This window comes from Sprattus sprattus (genome assembly GCF_963457725.1).
Source record: "Sprattus sprattus genome assembly, chromosome: 2".
NCBI classification, from domain to species: Eukaryota; Metazoa; Chordata; class Actinopteri; order Clupeiformes; family Clupeidae; genus Sprattus; species Sprattus sprattus.
Genome location: NC_137921.1, coordinates 25038957 through 25057263, shown reverse-complemented (window position 1 = coordinate 25057263; position 18307 = coordinate 25038957). Strand labels below are relative to the sequence as shown.

General features: G+C 39.0%; 1 protein-coding gene across 2 annotated transcripts in view; it reads right to left on the bottom strand.

Annotated features, from left to right (window-relative positions):
• Window positions 1-201: 201 nt before the first annotated feature.
• vsnl1a (visinin-like 1a) overlaps window positions 202-18307 on the bottom strand; it is a gene marked incomplete at both ends in the record, with an annotated part of 88756 nt that continues 70650 nt past the window's right edge. Inside the window, 2 exons of one of the 2 annotated variants that reach the window (XM_080833145.1) lie at window positions 202-399; window positions 1542-1757. In XM_080833145.1, the coding sequence (XP_080689271.1) occupies window positions 202-399; window positions 1542-1757 (414 nt within the window). The remainder of the gene's footprint in view (window positions 400-1541; window positions 1758-18307) is intronic. The other variant, XM_080833146.1, reaches the window with a different exon arrangement.

Here is an 18307-nt window from a genome sequence, read left to right as displayed (position 1 = left end):
TATATCATCATCATAATTATATATTTTTTCTTCTTTTATCGGTGGGAATAGCTGCAAACTGAATGGAACATTAATCTTCTGTGCAGTCCACGGCGCCTTCGCCTTTTATCTCTCTCTCTCTCTCTCCCTTTCTCACTCTCTCTCACTCTTTCTCTCCTTCCTCTTTCTTTACAAAGAAGAGGAGAGGCGAGGGGTGGGCACTCATTTCTGTAGGTCGCACTGCAGCAGTAGTACAATGGATGGGTCGCTCTTGGCCGCCTCCTTGAACTCATCCAGTGAAATCTGGTCGTCGTTGTTTTTGTCCATCTTGGTGAAGATCTTATCCACGCGCTGCTCTGGCGTCAGGCCGTCCTCGTTCATCTTCATCATGATCACAGTGCCCACCATCTTATATATGGCCTGCAGAATGGGAGAGAGATGAAACACAAACCGACATAAGGACAGGTGCTCTCAAATCTTTCATCAATACTTGCAAACATTTTCATAACTTGGTACTTTGACATTATTTTCATTTTAATGAAAAAAAAACGTGGACTGCATTCATGTAAATAAAAAGACTTCGTAAGTTAATGAATGGTTGAGGACTCAATTCTGAATTCACTTATTATATCCTTAATTTTTCTTAGACAACAATGAGATTTAAAGTTGAGGCTTAAATCTCCTGCTTCTCAGATTTCTATATGAGCTAAATTTCACCTATGAGGTTGTAGGAGAGATCTCAACTGAGTTACACTCAGTTTTTTATTAAATGTTTAAACATCTCTGTAATACTTCTTCTGCTCCCTTTCAAGAAAACATTGGTGTTTGGGGGCGAGGCACACATTTTCTTTTTGTCAATAATGGTAGATTTTTACAACGAAGTGCCTCATCTCTTCTCATCATTTGAGTACAGGCAAATATGGCTTCTCTTTACTTCGATGCCCAGACACTGCAGTGAAAGCTCCAGGGCAAAAATAATTACTCTCAGATGTAATGTAACTGTTCAACAACGTAGCTGCCTGCCATTCTCCACAACCTAATTAGGTTTCCTGAGGAAAGGGCCGAGCAAGTTCATCAAAGTATGCCAACTCTCTGCCGAGGACAACTGGCAGAAATGCCTGGAGGTAGCAGAGTTATCAGACTCCTTATGAGAAAATACATATAAAGTGCCATTATTCATTTCAAAGTGTGCGTTTAAGGACATGTGTGTGACAGACTTGCAAATTCAGAGACTTTCTTCATTGGTCAGGCTACTGTTAAAAGTTGTGTGTCAATACAACAAAACTGTTTCTAGTTTTCCACTAAGCTTTGAGAATATATTCTGTCAAATCCACAAGTTGTATAGACTGTAGAATAAGCAGAGGTTCGAGTACATTTTCTTTATACTCATACCCAGCACTTTGTCGTAAAAACTGTACTTTACTGTAAATAAAAACTTTTGCTAAAGAAAAGAAAATATCAGTACATATAAGCATGCTCTGATGTCTTCATGGCCCAGGCATCAATTTAAAACAGACATCTATTGGAGCTTGCAGATATCAGATTGAGATTGTTTCTGTCACCTCAATGATCTCCAGCATCTCCACTCGCGTGATCTTGCCGTCTCCGTCCAGGTCGTACATGTTGAATGCCCAGTTGAGCTTTTGCTCAAAGCTCCCCCTGGAGGTGATGGACAGCGCACAGATGAACTCCCGGAAGTCAATGGTGCCATCTCCGTTCTTATCAAAGGTCCTGAAGGCGTGCTGGGCAAACTTGGAAGCGTCACCGTATGGGAAGAACTGAAGAGAGAAGAATGAGAGAAAGGGCCATGACGTGATGTTTGTTATGGAGGACACATCTAAGACCTGAAGTAAAATACAGAACATAGTACCAAGCCGCTCATTTTAGAGATTATTCCATGGCGTTTTGAACTACCATGATATATGTTTGGGCACAGCATATAAGGCGTAAAAATTACTGTACAGACAGATGTGGACATTGTGAAGTTTTTCTGTTAATGTAACACCTTACACCTATAGGCTGTCTGCTTGGGGTGCTGTCATGAGCGAAAAGTTCCGGGCTAGCCAAAAGTTCCGGGTGACGCAACAGAGACCGATCAGCTGTTTATCCGGCTAGCGAGAAGTTCCGGATGACGCAACAGACGTGATAAAGAATTTTAATATGACACCGAACATTACTAGGGAATTACGGGGATAAATACGATCAAATACCTTAATATCTCCGATTCTGTTCATTTAAAGCTCGCTTTGGACGTCTCAAAACTTAATTTGGATCGCGGACTTCACTGTTAAAGACTAGTTTGGCTGTGAACACAAAGCTATACTTTATGTATTAGGTAATTGGTTAGCTTAAACTACAGTATCTTGACCTAGCTAGCTAGCAATTGTCGTTGTAATCTCACCAGCGGAAAATACACGAAAACGTAAATAACTTGGATGACTGATAAAAAGATATATGTTACACATCACAAACACACGTAATCGATGTTTTTTTGTTTGAGAATAACGTAATTGGTTAGCTTATTTTACGCGAGCTAATTGACCTAGCTGGCTATACAGTGTTTGGTGTTTTGGGTAGCTCAAGCTAGCAATCTCACAGACACACAATTGATGTTTTGGGGGAAATAAGGTAATTGGTTATCTTAAATGAATGCATGCTGTTCACTTGGTCATTGTCATTTATACATTTTATTAACCCGTTGTGTTGCTCAGACGACTACTTAGACATGGTCAATTATGTTAGCTAGGAGTATGGTGTTACTAGTTCTAATGAACTCCGATGAAGAGGGGTGCAGTGCAGGAGTTTGTGTGTCACGGTCCTCATACCATGTGTCAGAGGAGGGAGCCCACCACTTTATTTTCATTAATCCTGGACTTTGGAAAACTCATCTCTGTCGAAGTGTCAACTTTAACAGGAACCCACACGACCTCCGGTCAAGGTATGTTGATTTACTTGCTTTGCAATTACAGATACAATTTGCATTTAACACGGTTCATTCACGTAAACGCTGGATTTAATTGTGTGTTAACTTCTGTCCACGTTTACCAATCCATCAGGTAGGCCTACTTATGGAACAGATGCACATTTCGCAAAGTGACATGGTCATAGTCAACATCGGAATTTGCCAAGCCACATTCCGAGACTTAAACGGTCAACTGAGTTCATCTGGATGACCGATGATGTAAGTAAAACTTTTTCAACAACCGAATGAAGTCTTTAGAAATGTAATAATGTAACACAGTATCATCGTAACTGGTAATTGAGCATACAAATTGGTCTTGCACCATGAGGATGCAGTTTGCAACTGGCAATTCAACTTTGCATTATTTTGATTCAAGGTCAATACTTGTTTTGACAGTGGTTCTGAGCAACCTAAAACTTGAAACTAGAATTGCTATAATTATGAGGCTGCTTAATCACTACGGACAAGTACACAAATGCTTTGTCAAAGTCAGAATTTCTTATTTCAAGCAACCTTTTCATCTCTACAAAAGGCTTTAAATGATTTTCAATTAGTTACTTCAACCTAGACACAGTTGCTATGGTAAGAGCAGGTGCAAACACTATCTGCACACTCTATTATCTCAATGATCAATTTCACATATGCATTGACTTCCAAACTCTCCAAAACAAATGGCAATATCCTCAACAGGACAAGCATCTGCCCAGATGACTGTTTTAGGTAACCAACACTTGAAGTTAATGTACCAACAGAAATTGGGTATGGCCGATCTCTTACCTCTAGAGGGGAATAAGGGAAACCAGAAATAGCAGAATTCACTGAGTCAAGACCTGTCTGCCTAGACTGAACAAGATGATTCACACGCATTTGATTTTTTAATGCCCTCCAGAATTGCATGCATAATGATTCTATTCATAATTTTATCACACTGTCTGACATGTTTCACCAATGTCCTTTTAGTATATGCATCCTCATTGAAGTGTGACTGCATTTCCTCCATAGCACAATACATTGTTTTTTCTCGGTTAATAGTTTGCATTTTACCACCACTGTACAATGCATCCACGTCTCCCTTGATTCTATTCAATATTACATCTACGACAGATTGACGGAGGTCTGCTGATCTAGCCATGGCAAGTAGCCTAATAACAACCAGTTTAGACCTGTATTTTGGATTTAGGTAGTATAATGTTAACAATTTGTTTTCTGATGGAAAGGATCCTAGTGTTTTACAGATCTCTCTTTCATCCGTGTACAAAACTATCTGCAATTTAGCATTGCTGTGTCTAGCCCTAGTCAAGACTTTACATTGCCCACCCCCCTCCTCACACTTTGCTTTACCTCCAATTCATTATCTATGTTGTACGAGCTCCCCTTATGATGTTACCTAAGTACTAGCTTTGAGTCTTTGCTACAGTGCAATATTAAATATGTTTGTGGATAATACAATGGAAAACTTCACCCCATTGCTTAAGAGAGGTGGCCGTTCAACTGTATGGACATCTTGGGGGATGATTAGACACAAACGTTATTTAAGCCCAGCCCCACTAATTGGCATGGGTTGGTCAAAATAATGGAAACACTCGTCAGTACAAGGCAATATTTGTCTTTCATAGGTATATCTTATGTTTAGTACTTATTGTTAAGTTATGTTATGTTATATTATGTGGAGTACTTATATGTTATGTTATGTCTTGTTATGGTAGTGTGGTACGGTGTCCTGTCCTAAGAATTTCAGTGCCCAGACCGACTCTGTTGTTCTGTGCATCTGACAATAAAAGACTTGACAATACAATTAAATTCAATAGCACTACACACTGCAGCCTCTTAAAAAGTTAAATGGTGTTAGGTTTATCATGTGAACCATCTTTTCCATTAAGTAGTAGTTTGGGGTGGCCATTATGTGTGCTAGCTTCTGTACGCATGCTTCCAAATCCATCAGGTACTGACACAACAGATCCACAATGCTGAAGCCAACAAAGACGTGGTCATGTTCAGTATTGGAAGTTGTCCTGCCATGTTTCGCGACTTTCTGGCAGGCCCAGATTTTAACTGGCTGACCGATGATGTAAGTAAAACTTAAAAAATACATTTTTATTTTTACTTTTTTCCAATCATGTTGTCATCAGATTTCTTTTTTCGTTCTTGTACATTGTAAATATGTGCATTGCAGCAATTGTTTCAGATCACAAACTACATTTCACTGTAAGAAGTTTCTATTTTCTCTCTAGTCTGACAAACTACTAGTATCTGTAATTGTTTTGTTATTGTTTTTTTGTCTTCACAGGACAAAGCAGTGTTCCATGCCCTTACCACAGACGCATACACGTTATGATGTCGTGACAGCACATAGTTGTGTTAATAACGTGCTCTATCAATGGCGTGGTGCTACTGCCCCGTCTCGTTGGTCTTGGCTCTCCTGACCGTGGCAACTTTGCTTTTTCATTAACGTTTTCTAGTCACTAACACCCCACCCATAACATGTATTTTTCAACTAAACAGGTCTTGCTTTGAATAGTGTAAGTTAGCAGGTTTTTAAAACAAGTATGCTTTGCAGTTTGTCTTGTATATTTCCATAGGTCTACAGAATTAAACACATTAAGTCTCAATTCATTTTGACTGACCACAGCATACAAGACCCTCCACCTGAAGACTGGCACCTATCTTCCTTTAATCACCAGATACTAAATGACTGACATTGAAATTAAAAATAAATCTTGTACACTGGCATAGTTCTGCAACATTGTCTATTGAACTTTAAGTTAAAATTCGTTCAGATATTGCTTATCATGTGTTTACATGAACATCTGCACCCTATTATAATTACTGCACTTGGTTTGGGACTGTACTGTTAAGGTGCATTCATGGGCTCAGCTACTGTGCTTTATGAACATTGCCTTTAAAAGCAAGCAACCAACCTGTAAATCAATGTGAAACTCAACCCAAGATGAACAGAAATTGTGAGTAAGAATGCTCTTTTTTTCGCAACAATTTGTGAAATAAAGAAACGTCAACATGCTTCAGTGTTCTGCTTCTTGTTTAACAAACAAACACAATTTTCATCTTCAGGAACTCATTTCAATAACATGATGCATACGAGGAGGTGTTCAGGGCTAGTCTAGGCTATTGCATTGATGTGCTACATGGTTTTGTATGTAACGCTAGTGTTACGGACAGTTAGCGTAATCACTTCGTGACATGAGCAACAGACGTTTAACCCGATGTGAAATAAACAGGCAAGCCAAGACGGCAATACGTTTATGTAGGCTAGCTTGTCACTATTAAAAGCTTATTTGACACGGTGTAAAAGTTTGATTAGCATGCTGGCTGTGTGTTGGTCGTATAGCTTCGTAAAAGTTCACTTGTGTGTTTAGTTCTATGACTTCGTAAAAGTCTAATACGTACTGTCTGCCGACATAGGCGATTAGGATAATGAAGATTATAATATAATAAAGAATTGAAATTGAATGCAGTCGCTGTCGCGGTCTCTGTAGCTGTCCGCTTGTGTGTGCCTGCGTATGTCAACCGCGACGTCATAGCAACCAACATAGCAACGACTCAAAGACGATTTGATAAACAGTTGATCGGAACGTCTGTAGCGTCATCCGGAACTTCTCGCTAACCCTAGTAATGTTCGGTGTGACATGAAGATTCGATAATCTTCACGTGAAAAACAAAACAGCTGATAGGAACGTCTCTATTGCGTCACCCGGAACTTTTGGCTAGCCCGGAACTTTTCGCTCATGACAGCGCCACCATTTTTTCAAATGTATTCATTCGTCAGTCATTACAGTTTTTGTGAAAACAGTCTATTTCCCCTAAGAGACAACCGTAATGATATTGTATTGTATTTCATTACATGTGTTAGACTTAATCGAATTGTGGTATATTGTCTGAAACTGGACTGGACAGAATAGAGTGTCAAGAGCAATACTTTCCTAAGAGGCTAGAGGAGAACTGTTATGTAATATCCTTGGAATGGATTCTCTTGGGCTGTATTTAAATCCTCTTGAGTTTTTCCCATCTCAGAAAAGTATTTTGGGAAAACACATACAGCTTCCAAGCTAAGCTAAAGTAGAAGGTTCTTATTTGGCATGCTTGTGTTTATGTACATCTGAATACTAATTTGTATGTGTGAACCTGTGTGTGTGCCTATGTGTGTGTGTTGGGCTGACACATTACTAGGCTGTGGTAATGGGCTGCAATGCGGCTCTATAGTCTAACTGACATGGCGGCTACTAGGCGCAGCAGATAGGGGCAGCAAAGAGCTAAGTTCATCTTTGAAGAGTAGGAACACTGACTGTTTCTCTGTCACTCTATCACACACACATGCACACACACACAAACACAAACACACACAGGCACACAGCATTTTCCAACACATGATTCATCTCTAGCATACTTTCTAATCTCATTGTGTTCTTTGCTCAACTAGGGTGCTTGTCTGTCTTGCCAGATGTCCGTCTCTCTTTCTCATTCACTGTCCCTCACGCTCTCTCGCACACACACACACAAACACACATTCACCACAGTTTATCAATCAGTAGGATGTTCTAATGGACAAATAATCTTAGATACATGGATGAACACACCTTCATAAACACGACATGACAGACATTCCATACATTGTCCTGCCTGCTGTGCCATGTAACTTCTACTCTGGACCACTGTTAATTAGTATTCCATGAACACCCACCGCCAGATGTGGCTCTCAAAGGAGGAGAGATGTTATGGCTAGTTTCTTATCCAACAGTATCTGAGCTCATGTGGGTATCTGTCTGTTATATTTGTATCAGAGAAGAGAGAGAGAACAGGTATAGATGGAAAGAGAAGGGGGGGGGGGGGGGGGGTGCAGTGCAGATGACTACAGCATGCTCAAACACCCCCACAGAGGATGAGCGATTCATTAGCCTTGACCTCCCACTAGCCTGCATCGACGAGCCAAATTCAGAGGCCCCAGTGACCATCTCACTGCACTCGCTAAGCAGACACTAGGGGTTACAGCCGTTACTGAATCACCACATCTCAATTAGCCTGCTTGAGCTGAGTCTTCCCTCCACCGGACCGATAACACCCTGCTGCTCACTAATATCATCCCACGTGTCCCCGTCTCTCCTGGAAAAAAAAAAGGATGCTCCACAGGTTTGCAGCACTGTAATACCTCCTATTATCCACCTGTAATGCTCCACGCTGACAGGGGTGCAAGAGGATAAAACATAAACATAACAAAAATAAGTGTTCCGTGTTCCCACTCACTTATGTATGCCTTTTTGTCATTCAGGTTTTTAGTAATTCAGTGATTCGATTCCTTTGACTATCCATCAGAATAGGCTATAATGCCTTTGGGCTTCTTCTCATTGATTTTCATAGCTTTTCATTTTTTCAACAGCATTTAATTAAAAAAAGACCATTCCATCCTCTTCTTATGCTAAATAAAGAAAGCTACCAATTAACTTCTGGTTAAAAATGAAACAGAACTACACAATTAAACTGGCCTACATTTCCTGAGCAGGACCAGGATGTCTTTTTCAACTTAACAAACCAAACATACAGTACATAAATTAAATTGTTTATGATGTGCTTAAAAATATTGATGACAATTTGTGACAGACTAGCTTGAGGGGTCATGCCACATGCCAGAAGCCTCAAGAAATGCATATTTTATCTGTCTATACTTCACATTGTACACAGACACAAACACACGCAGGCATCTTCCCATGTACTGAAAACATTCCAATCAAGCTCTTGCATCATGGCACTAATCTCTAAAAGTGTTTTTCCAAACACACACACACACACACATGCATGAACACTTACATGCACTCTACACACAACAGTTTCATCCAATTCCTCGTTCTCTCTCTCCTTATGCCACTAATCCGCAGTGTTTCCCCACACGAGGCTGCTGACGCAGGCAGCTCCAGGAAGCCGCTGTGTCCTGTCCATCTCTCTCCTCACATGCCCACGTACGAGCCTGCTGCCCAGCCCCGAATGCCCAGTCCCCTGGGGGATTCAACAGACTTGGAGGCCAACCCAACCCAGTTCTGCCAGGAAGTACGGCCCGCTGTGATGTACCGAGAGCGCAGGCAAAGCCCAACTCTCATGGGGTTCTCCCTTCTGTTAAGTATGAACACGCTCTTCCAAATGAAGACATATGAGCATGTTTGTGTTGTGTGTGGTGGCAGTGGGTTAAGGCCAGGAAAAAAACAAGCAAAGAAACAAAAATGTGCTTGAGGATGGATTCTCTTTACAATGAGAACACATGGGGATGTAAACACCAGACACACCCAGAGCATGTGAGCGGAGCGGAGCGCCGCGCAATTCCGCTCCCCGCTCAGGAGGATGTCCGCTCATTCGCTCTGCCGCTCAACGTTGTGCCAGGGCGCTCCGCTCAAAACCGCTCCGCGCTCATCTTAAATTTCCTGCCGCTCCGGCGAAATCGCTCCACGCTCCGCTCAAATTTTTAGGAGAAATTATTTTCTGACATTTTCCCTTCATGTAATTATGCCAGGGCCCTGGGACATATGGCGTTTGATTTAATGATGTCACCGAAACATGTGTCAAGTCTCATTCAGTTACTCGAAATGATGCAGACAAACGGACGGTCATATCACCTAACCTGCTGATAATAATGGGCCTAAACCAGTATGACTGTCAAGTTTTTGACCGAAAAGTATCACGTTTATCTTGCTGTACCAATAAAAGTGTAAACAAATCTGAGTTATCGTCAGACCCATCGCTTTGCAGGAACGTTTTGTGTGCTAATCGCCTACAACTGCAGGATTACCCAAAGCTACAACTGACAAAGTTTTCACTTAGATAAATACCCGTAAACTCATTCCAATATCGTAAAAAGGTACTAGAAGATGTGATAACGGTACAAGGACAGTTAACAAATCATCTTTGAGTCATCAATTACAACCAGGTATGATAAACAGCTATCTAGCCCACTCCATACAGCACTGCCTGAAACGTAGCTACGTTATAAAGATAGACTAGCACAAATAGCTAAAATGATCAACTATCGTTGGTAACAGGCACTGATGAAAACTGCGATGTAGAGTGGTGTATTTATTACAAATGATTAGGGAAAGTGAGTAAAATGTAACTAGAAAATGCATTTCCTGAAGGAAATACCAGTGCTTGAAATGCAAAAGTTAGGAAAGGAAGAAGAAAAGAAAGAAGAGTGAAAGAAGGAAATAAGAAAGGAAAGAAGAGTGGAAGAAGGAAAGAAGAAAGGAAAGAAGAGTGAAGAAAGGAGAGAAGAGAGGGTGAAGGAAAGAAGAGTGAAAGAAGGAAAGAAGAAAAGAAAGAAGAGTGGAAGATGAAAAGAAAGAAGAGTGAAGAAAGGAAAGAAGAGTGAAAGAAGGAAATAATAGTTGAAGAAGGAAAGAAGAGTGAAAGAAGGAAATAATAGTTGAAGAAGGAAAGAAGAAAGGAAAGAAGAGTGAAAGAAGGAAAGAAGAAAGGAGAGTGAAGAAAGGAAAGAAAAGTGAAAGAAGGAAAGAAGAGTGGAAGAAGGAAAGAAGAGTGGAAAAGAAAAAGAGAGTGAAAATATTGAAAAAAGGAGATAAAAATGGAGTGAAGAAGAGAGATTGAGTGTGAGAGAAAGTAGACTGAGAGGGATAGAGAGAAAGATGGAGAGATGGAGAGAAAAAAAAGTAGAGAATGGAAGGTGTCTTAATGTTCCTAGTTACAGTTAAATTGAGAGGGACAGAGAAGAGGTTCCTTTGATTTGGTGCAGCTGTCAGTGAAGCACAGGTGCAAGCCAGTTTAAAGACCCTATTATGATGTCATAATGGCCCAATGTAAGTCAATGGGAAAATTTAGATTCGTTTTTATTTAATATCTTAAAAAGTATAAAGTTTAGAAAAGTGAAAAATACATAGCATAAGTGTCCTTTACAAGACCTACGCGACAAAGTTTGAATGAAGTTTCTACGTTAAGCGGTTCGGGCTGAATTAATCGCAGAAAAAGGTAACAAGAATAACTAGAAAATGCATTTCCTCAAGGAAATACCAGTGCATGAAATGCAAAAGTTAAGAAAGGAAGAAGAAAAGAAAGAAGAGTGAAAAAAGGAAAGAAGAAAGGAAAGAAGAGTGAAAGAAGGAAAGAAGAGTGGAAGATGGAAAGAAGAGTGGAAGAAAGAAAGAAGAAAAGAAAGAAGAGTGAAGAAAGGGAAGAAGAGTGAAGAAAGGAAAGAAGAGTGAAAGAAGGAAAGAATAGTTGAAGAAGGAAAGAAGAAAAGAAAGAAGCGTGAAAGAAGGAAAGAAGAAAGGAAAGAAGAGTGAAAGAAGGAAAGAAGAAAGGAGAGTGAAGAAAGGAAAGAAAAGTGAAAGAAGGAAAGAAGAGTTGAAGAAGAAAGGAAAGAAGAGTGGAAGAAGGAAAGAAGAGTGAACAAGAGTGGCTCTGGATAAAGAGAAAAAGAGAGTGAAAATATTGAAAAAAGGAGATAAAAATGGAGTGAAGAAGAGAGATTGAGTGTGAGAGAAAGTAGACTGAGAGGGATAGAGAGAAAGATGGAGAGATGGAGAGAAAAAAAAGTAGAGAATGGAAGGTGTCTTAATGTTCCTAGTTACAGTTAAATTGAGAGGGACAGAGAAGAGGTTCCTTGGATTTGGCGCAGGTGTCAGTGAAGCACAGGTGCAAGCCAGTTTAAAGACCCTATTATGATGTCATAATGGCCCAATGTAAGTCAATGGGAAAATTTAGATTCGTTTTTATTTAATATCTTAAAAAGTATAAAGTTTAGAAAAGTGAAAAATACATAGCATAAGTGTCCTTTACAAGACCTACGCGACAAAGTTTGAATGAAGTTTCTACGTTAAGCGGTTCGGGCTGAATTAATCGCAGAAAAAGGTAACAAGAATAACTAGAAAATGCATTTCCTGAAGGAAATACCAGTGCATGAAATGCAAAAGTTAGGAAAGGAAGAAGAAAAGAAAGAAGAGTGAAAGAAGGAAAGAAGAAAGGAAAGAAGAGTGGAAGAAGGAAGGAAGAAAGGATAGAAGAGTGAAGAAAGGAGAGAAGAGAGGATGAAGGAAAGAAGAGTGAAAGAAGGAAAGAAGAAAAGAAATAAGAGTGAAGAAAGGAAAGAAGAGTGGAAGAAGAAAAGAAAGAAGAGTGAAGAAAGGAAAGAAGAGTGAAAGAAGGAAATAATAGTTGAAGAAGGAAAGAAGAAAAGGAAAGAAGAGTGAAAGAAGGAAAGAAGAAAGGAGATTGAAGAAAGGAAAGAAAAGTGAAAGAAGGAAAGAAGAGTGGAAGAAGGAAAGATGAGTGGAAGAAGGAAAGAAGAGTGAAAGAGAAAAAGAGAGTGGAAAATATTGAAAAAAGGAGATAAAAATGGAGTGAAGAAGAGAGATTGAGTGTGAGAGAAAGTAGACTGAGAGGGATAGAGAGAAAGATGGAGAGATGGAGAGAAAAAAAGTAGAGAATGGAAGGTGTCTTAATGTTCCTAGTTACAGTTAAATTGAGAGGGACAGAGAAGAGGTTCCTTTGATTTGGCGCAGCTGTCAGTGAAGCACAGGTGCAAGCCAGTTTAAAGACCCTATTATGATGTCATAATGACCCAATGTAAGTCAATGGGAAAATTTCGATTCGTTTTTATTTAATATCTTAAAAAGTATAAAGTTTAGAAAAGTGAAAAATACATAGCATAAGTGTCCTTTACAAGACCTACGCGACAAAGTTTGAATGAAGTTTCTACGTTAAGCGGTTCGGGCTGAATTAATCGCAGAAAAAGGTAACAAGAATAAGAAGAAGAAGAAGAAGAAGAAGCCTAGGAATTACAATACAGGGCATTTCATGCACTTTAATAAGAAGAAGAAGAAGAAGCCTAGGATTAACAATACAGGGCATTTCATGCACTGTAACTAGAAAATGCATTTCCTGAAGGAAATACCAGTGCATGAAATGGAAAGGTTAAGAAAGGAAGAAGAAAAGAAAGAAGAGTGAAAGAAGGAAAGAAGAAAGGAAAGAAGAGTGGAAGAAGGAAAGACAAAAGGAAAGAAGAGTGAAGAAAGGAGAGAAGAGTGGAAGAAGGAAAGAAGAAAGGAAAGAAGAAAAGAAAGAAGAGTGAAGTAAGGAAAGAAGAGTGGAAGAAGGAAAGAAGAAAAGAAAGAATAGTGAAATAATGAAAGAAGAAAGGAAAGAAGAGTGGAAGAAGGAAATAAGAAAAGAAAGAAGAGTGAAAGAAGGAAAGAAGAGTGTAAGAAGGAAAGAAGAGTGAAGAAAGGAAAGAAAAGTGGAAGAAGGAAAGAAGAGTGGATGAAGGAAAAAAGAAAGTCAAGAAGAGTGGAAGAAGGAAAGACAAATGGATGAAGAAAATAAGAAAGGAAAGAAGAGTGGAAGAAGGAAAGAAGAGTGAACAAGAGTGGCTCTGGATGAAGAGATAAAGAGAGAGTGAAAATATTGAAAAAAGGAGATAAAAATGGAGTGAAGAAGAGAGATTGAGTGTGAGAGAAAGTTGACTGAGAGAGAAAGATGGAGAGATGGAGAGAAAAAAAAATAGAGAATGGATGGTGTCTTAATGTTCCTAGTTACAGTTAAATTGAGAGGGACAGAGAGAGAAGAGGTTCTTTGGATTTGGCACAGGTGTCAGTAAAGCACAGGTGCAAGCCAGTTTAAAGACCCTATTATGATGTAATAATGGCCCAATGTAAGTCAATGGGAGAAATGTATATTAGTTTTTCTTTAATATCTTAAAAAGTATAAAGTTTAGAAAAGTGAAAAATACATAGCATAAGTGTCGTTTACAAGACCTACGCGACAAAGTTTGAATGAAGTTTCTACGTTAAGCGGTTCGGGCTGAATTAATCACAGAAAAAGGTAACAAGAATAAGAAGAAGAAGAAGAAGAAGAAGCCTAGGAATAACAATACAGGGCATTTCATGCACTGTAACTAGAAAATGCATTTCCTGAAGGAAATACCAGTGCATGAAATGCAAAGGTTAAGAAGGAAAGAAGAAAGGAAAGAAGAGTGGAAGAAGGAAAGACAAAAGGAAAGAAGAGTGAAGAAAGGAGAGAAGAGTGGAAGAAGGAAAGAAGAAAGGAAAGAAGAGTGAAAGAAGGAAAGAAGAAAAGAAAGAAGAGTGAAGAAAGGAAAGAAGAGTGGAAGAAGGAAAGAAGAAAAGAAAGAAGAGTGAAATAATGAAAGAAGAAAGGAAAGAAGAGTGAAGGAAGGAAAGAAGAGTGGAAGAAGGAAATAAGAAAAGAAAGAAGATTGAAAGAAGGAAAGAAGAAAGGAAAGAAGAGTGTAAGAAGGAAAGAAGAGTGAAGAAAGGAAAGAAAAGTGGAAGAAGGAAAGAAGAGTGGATGAAGGAAAAAAGAAAGGCAAGAAGAGTGGAAGAAGGAAAGAAAAATGGAAGAAGAAAATAAGAAAGGAAAGAAGAGTGGAAGAAGGAAAGAAGAGTGAACAGGAGTGGCTCTGGATGAAGAGATAAAGAGAGAGTGAAAATATTGAAAAAAGGAGATAAAAATGGAGTGAAGAAGAGAGATTGAGTGTGAGAGAAAGTTGACTGAGAGAGAAAGATGGAGAGATGGAGAGAAAAAAAATAGAGAATGGATGGTGTCTTAATGTTCCTAGTTACAGTTAAATTGAGAGGGACAGAGAGAGAAGAGGTTCCTTGGATTTGGCACAGGTGTCAGTAAAGCACAGGTGCAAGCCAGTTTAAAGACCCTATTATGATGTCATAATGGCCCAATGTAAGTCAATGGGAGAAATTTATATTCGTTTTTCTTTAATATCTTAAAAAGCATAAAGTTTAGAAAAGTGAAAAATACATAGCATAAGTGTCGTTTACAAGACCTACGCGACAAAGTTTGAATGAAGTTTCTACGTTAAGCGGTTCGGGCTGAATTAATCGCAGAAAAAGGTAACAAGAATAAGAAGAATAAGAAGAAGCCTAGGAATAACAAATACAGGGCATTTCATGCACTGTAATAATGAAAGAAGAAAGGAAAGAAGAGTGAAGGAAGGAAAGAAGAGTGGAAGAAGGAAATAAGAAAAGAAAGAAGAGTGAAAGAAGGAAAGAAGAAAGGAAAGAAGAGTGTAAGAAGGAAAGAAGAGTGAAGAAAGGAAAGAAAAGTGGAAGAAGGAAAGAAGAGTGGATGAAGGAAAAAAGAAAGGCAAGAAGAGTGGAAGAAGGAAAGAAAAATGGAAGAAGAAAATAAGAAAGGAAAGAAGAGTGGAAGAAGGAAAGAAGAGTGAACAAGAAAGGCTCTGGATGAAGAGATAAAGAGAGAGTGAAAATATTGAAAAAAGGAGATAAAAATGGAGTGAAGAAGAGAGATTGAGTGTGAGAGACAGTTGACTGAGAGAGAAAGATGGAGAGATGGAGAGAAAAAAAATAGAGAATGGATGGTGTCTTAATGTTCCTAGTTACAGTTAAATTGAGAGGGACAGAGAGAGAAGAGGTTCCTTGGATTTGGCACAGGTGTCAGTAAAGCACAGGTGCAAGCCAGTTTAAAGACCCTATTATGATGTCATAATGGCCCAATGTAAGTCAATGGGAGAAATTTATATTCGTTTTTCTTTAATATCTTAAAAAGTATAAAGTTTAGAAAAGTGAAAAATACATAGCATAAGTGTCGTTTACAAGACCTACGCGACAAAGTTTGAATGAAGTTTCTACGTTAAGCGGTTCAGGCTGAATTAATCGCAGAAAAAGGTAACAAGAAGAAGAAGAAGAAGAAGAAGAAGAAGAAGAAGCCTAGGAATAACAATACAGGGCATTTCATGCACTGTAATAACATAGCATGTATATAACACAATATAATATAATGGCTCAGTATAATGTGCAATGGAATAACATATATATATGATATATATAATATGGGGAACAATATATTACTAGAAAATGCATTTCCTGAAGGAAATACCAGTGCATGAAATGCAAAGGTTAAGAAAGGAAGAAGAAAAGAAAGAAGAGTGAAGAAAGGAAAGAAGAGTGGAAGAAGAAAAGAAAGAAGAGTGAAGAAAGGAAAGAAGAGTGAAAGAAGGAAATAATAGTTGAAGAAGGAAAGAAGAAAGGAAAGAAGAGTGGAAGAAGGAAAGAAGAGTGGAAGAGAAAAAGAGAGTGAAAATATTGAAAAAAGGAGATAAAAATGGAGTGAAGAAGAGAGATTGAGTGTGAGAGAAAGTAGACTGAGAGGGATAGAGAGAAAGATGGAGAGATGGAGAGAAAAAAAAGTAGAGAATGGAAGGTGTCTTAATGTTCCTAGTTACAGTTAAATTGAGAGGGACAGAGAAGAGGTTCCTTTGATTTGGTGCAGCTGTCAGTGAAGCACAGGTGCAAGCCAGTTTAAAGACCCTATTATGATGTCATAATGGCCCAATGTAAGTCAATGGGAAAATTTAGATTCGTTTTTATTTAATATCTTAAAAAGTATAAAGTTTAGAAAAGTGAAAAATACATAGCATAAGTGTCGTTTACAAGACCTACGCGACAAAGTTTGAATGAAGTTTCTACGTTAAGCGGTTCGGGCTGAATTAATCGCAGAAAAAGGTAACAAGAACTAGAAAATGCATTTCCTGAAGGAAATACCAGTGCATGAAATGCAAAAGTTAGGAAAGGAAGAAGAAAAGAAAGAAGAGTGAAAGAAGGAAAGAAGAAAGGAAAGAAGAGTGGAAGAAGGAAAGAAGAAAGGATAGAAGAGTGAAGAAAGGAGAGAAGAGAGGATGAAGGAAAGAAGAGTGAAAGAAGGAAAGAAGAAAAGAAAGAAGAGTGAAGAAATGAAAGAAGAGTGGAAGAAGAAAAGAAAGAAGAGTGAAGAAAGGAAAGAAGAGTGAAAGAAGGAAATAATAGTTGAAGAAGGAAAGAAGAGTGAAAGAAGGAAAGAAGAAAGGAGAGTGAAGAAAGGAAAGAAAAGTGAAAGAAGGAAAGAAGAGTGGAAGAAGGAAAGATGAGTGGAAGAAGGAAAGAAGAGTGAAAGAGAAAAAGAGAGTGAAAATATTGAAAAAAGGAGATAAAAATAGAGTGAAGAAGAGAGATTGAGTGTGAGAGAAAGTAGACTGAGAGGGATCGAGAGAAAGATGGAGAGATGGAGAGAAAAAAAGTAGAGAATGGAAGGTGTCTTAATGTTCCTAGTTACAGTTAAATTGAGAGGGACAGAGAAGAGGTTCCTTTGATTTGGTGCAGCTGTCAGTAAAGCACAGGTGCAAGCCAGTTTAAAGACCCTATTATGATGTCATAATGGCCCAATGTAGGTCAATGGGAAAATTTCGATTCGTTTTTATTTAATATCTTAAAAAGTATAAAGTTTAGAAAAGTGAAAAATACATAGCATAAGTGTCCTTTACAAGACCTACGCGACAAAGTTTGAATGAAGTTTCTACGTTAAGCGGTTCGGGCTGAATTAATCGCAGAAAAAGGTAACAAGAATAAGAAGAAGAAGAAGAAGCCTAGGAATAACAATACAGGGCATTTCATGCACTGTAATAAGAAGAAGAAGCCTAGGAATAACAATACAGGGCATTTCATGCACTGTAATAAATGAATCGCTGGTGTTTCAAAGAATTAGCTGGGACAGGTAACTTTTACTGGGTATAGGTAGATGTAAGATAACCACTGACTTCAGGAGAACTCCGCTCCCTCTGATGCAGACACTGATGTAACTCATAAAAAACAAAATTATCCCAAATTAGTTCAATACTTGTATATGGTTATAATCATGAATATATGTTGACAAGAGTCAAATATATGTATTAGGCTTGTAAGTAACATTCAGAAATAACACTCTAGCTTGTATATGGTCACTAACATTGGCGATTCCGTGGTGAAGTTGAAACACAGACATGTACGTCACATGACGCGTTTTATCCAATCAGGTTGCTTGGATGCTCCCATTGAAACCCATTCTATTCTACGTGAACCACCTACATGTAAGCCGCTAGAAGCAGTTAAAATCGGAGCGGACTGGAGCGGAGTGAAATCACCGCTCCGGCCTTTGAATTTAAAACCGCTCTGCGCTCCAACCCGCTCCAACCTATTTCTTCCGCTCCGCTCCACCACCCGCTCCACGCTCCGCTCAAATGCTCTGGACACACCCTTGCATCAATACTCACAGCACATTCAAGTATACCTACACAAACAGCAAGACACTGTCTATCACACATACCTGCATATACGCACACACACACACCCTGCGACGTTACATGGCACAAAATGTGGCAGGTTATGAAACACTCTGTTATGTAAAACTAGGCAAAAAAAAAGAGAAGAATGTAGGGCAGGACTGAGCGATCGAGGGACGTCAAATTCTCTTTTTAAGTTTCCGTTCCAGAGTGTGCTCACGTCGTCTAACCCTCTCCTCTCCTCTCCTCTCCTCTCCCCCTCCCTTCCCTCTCTCCGCTGTTTGGCTGTGAAG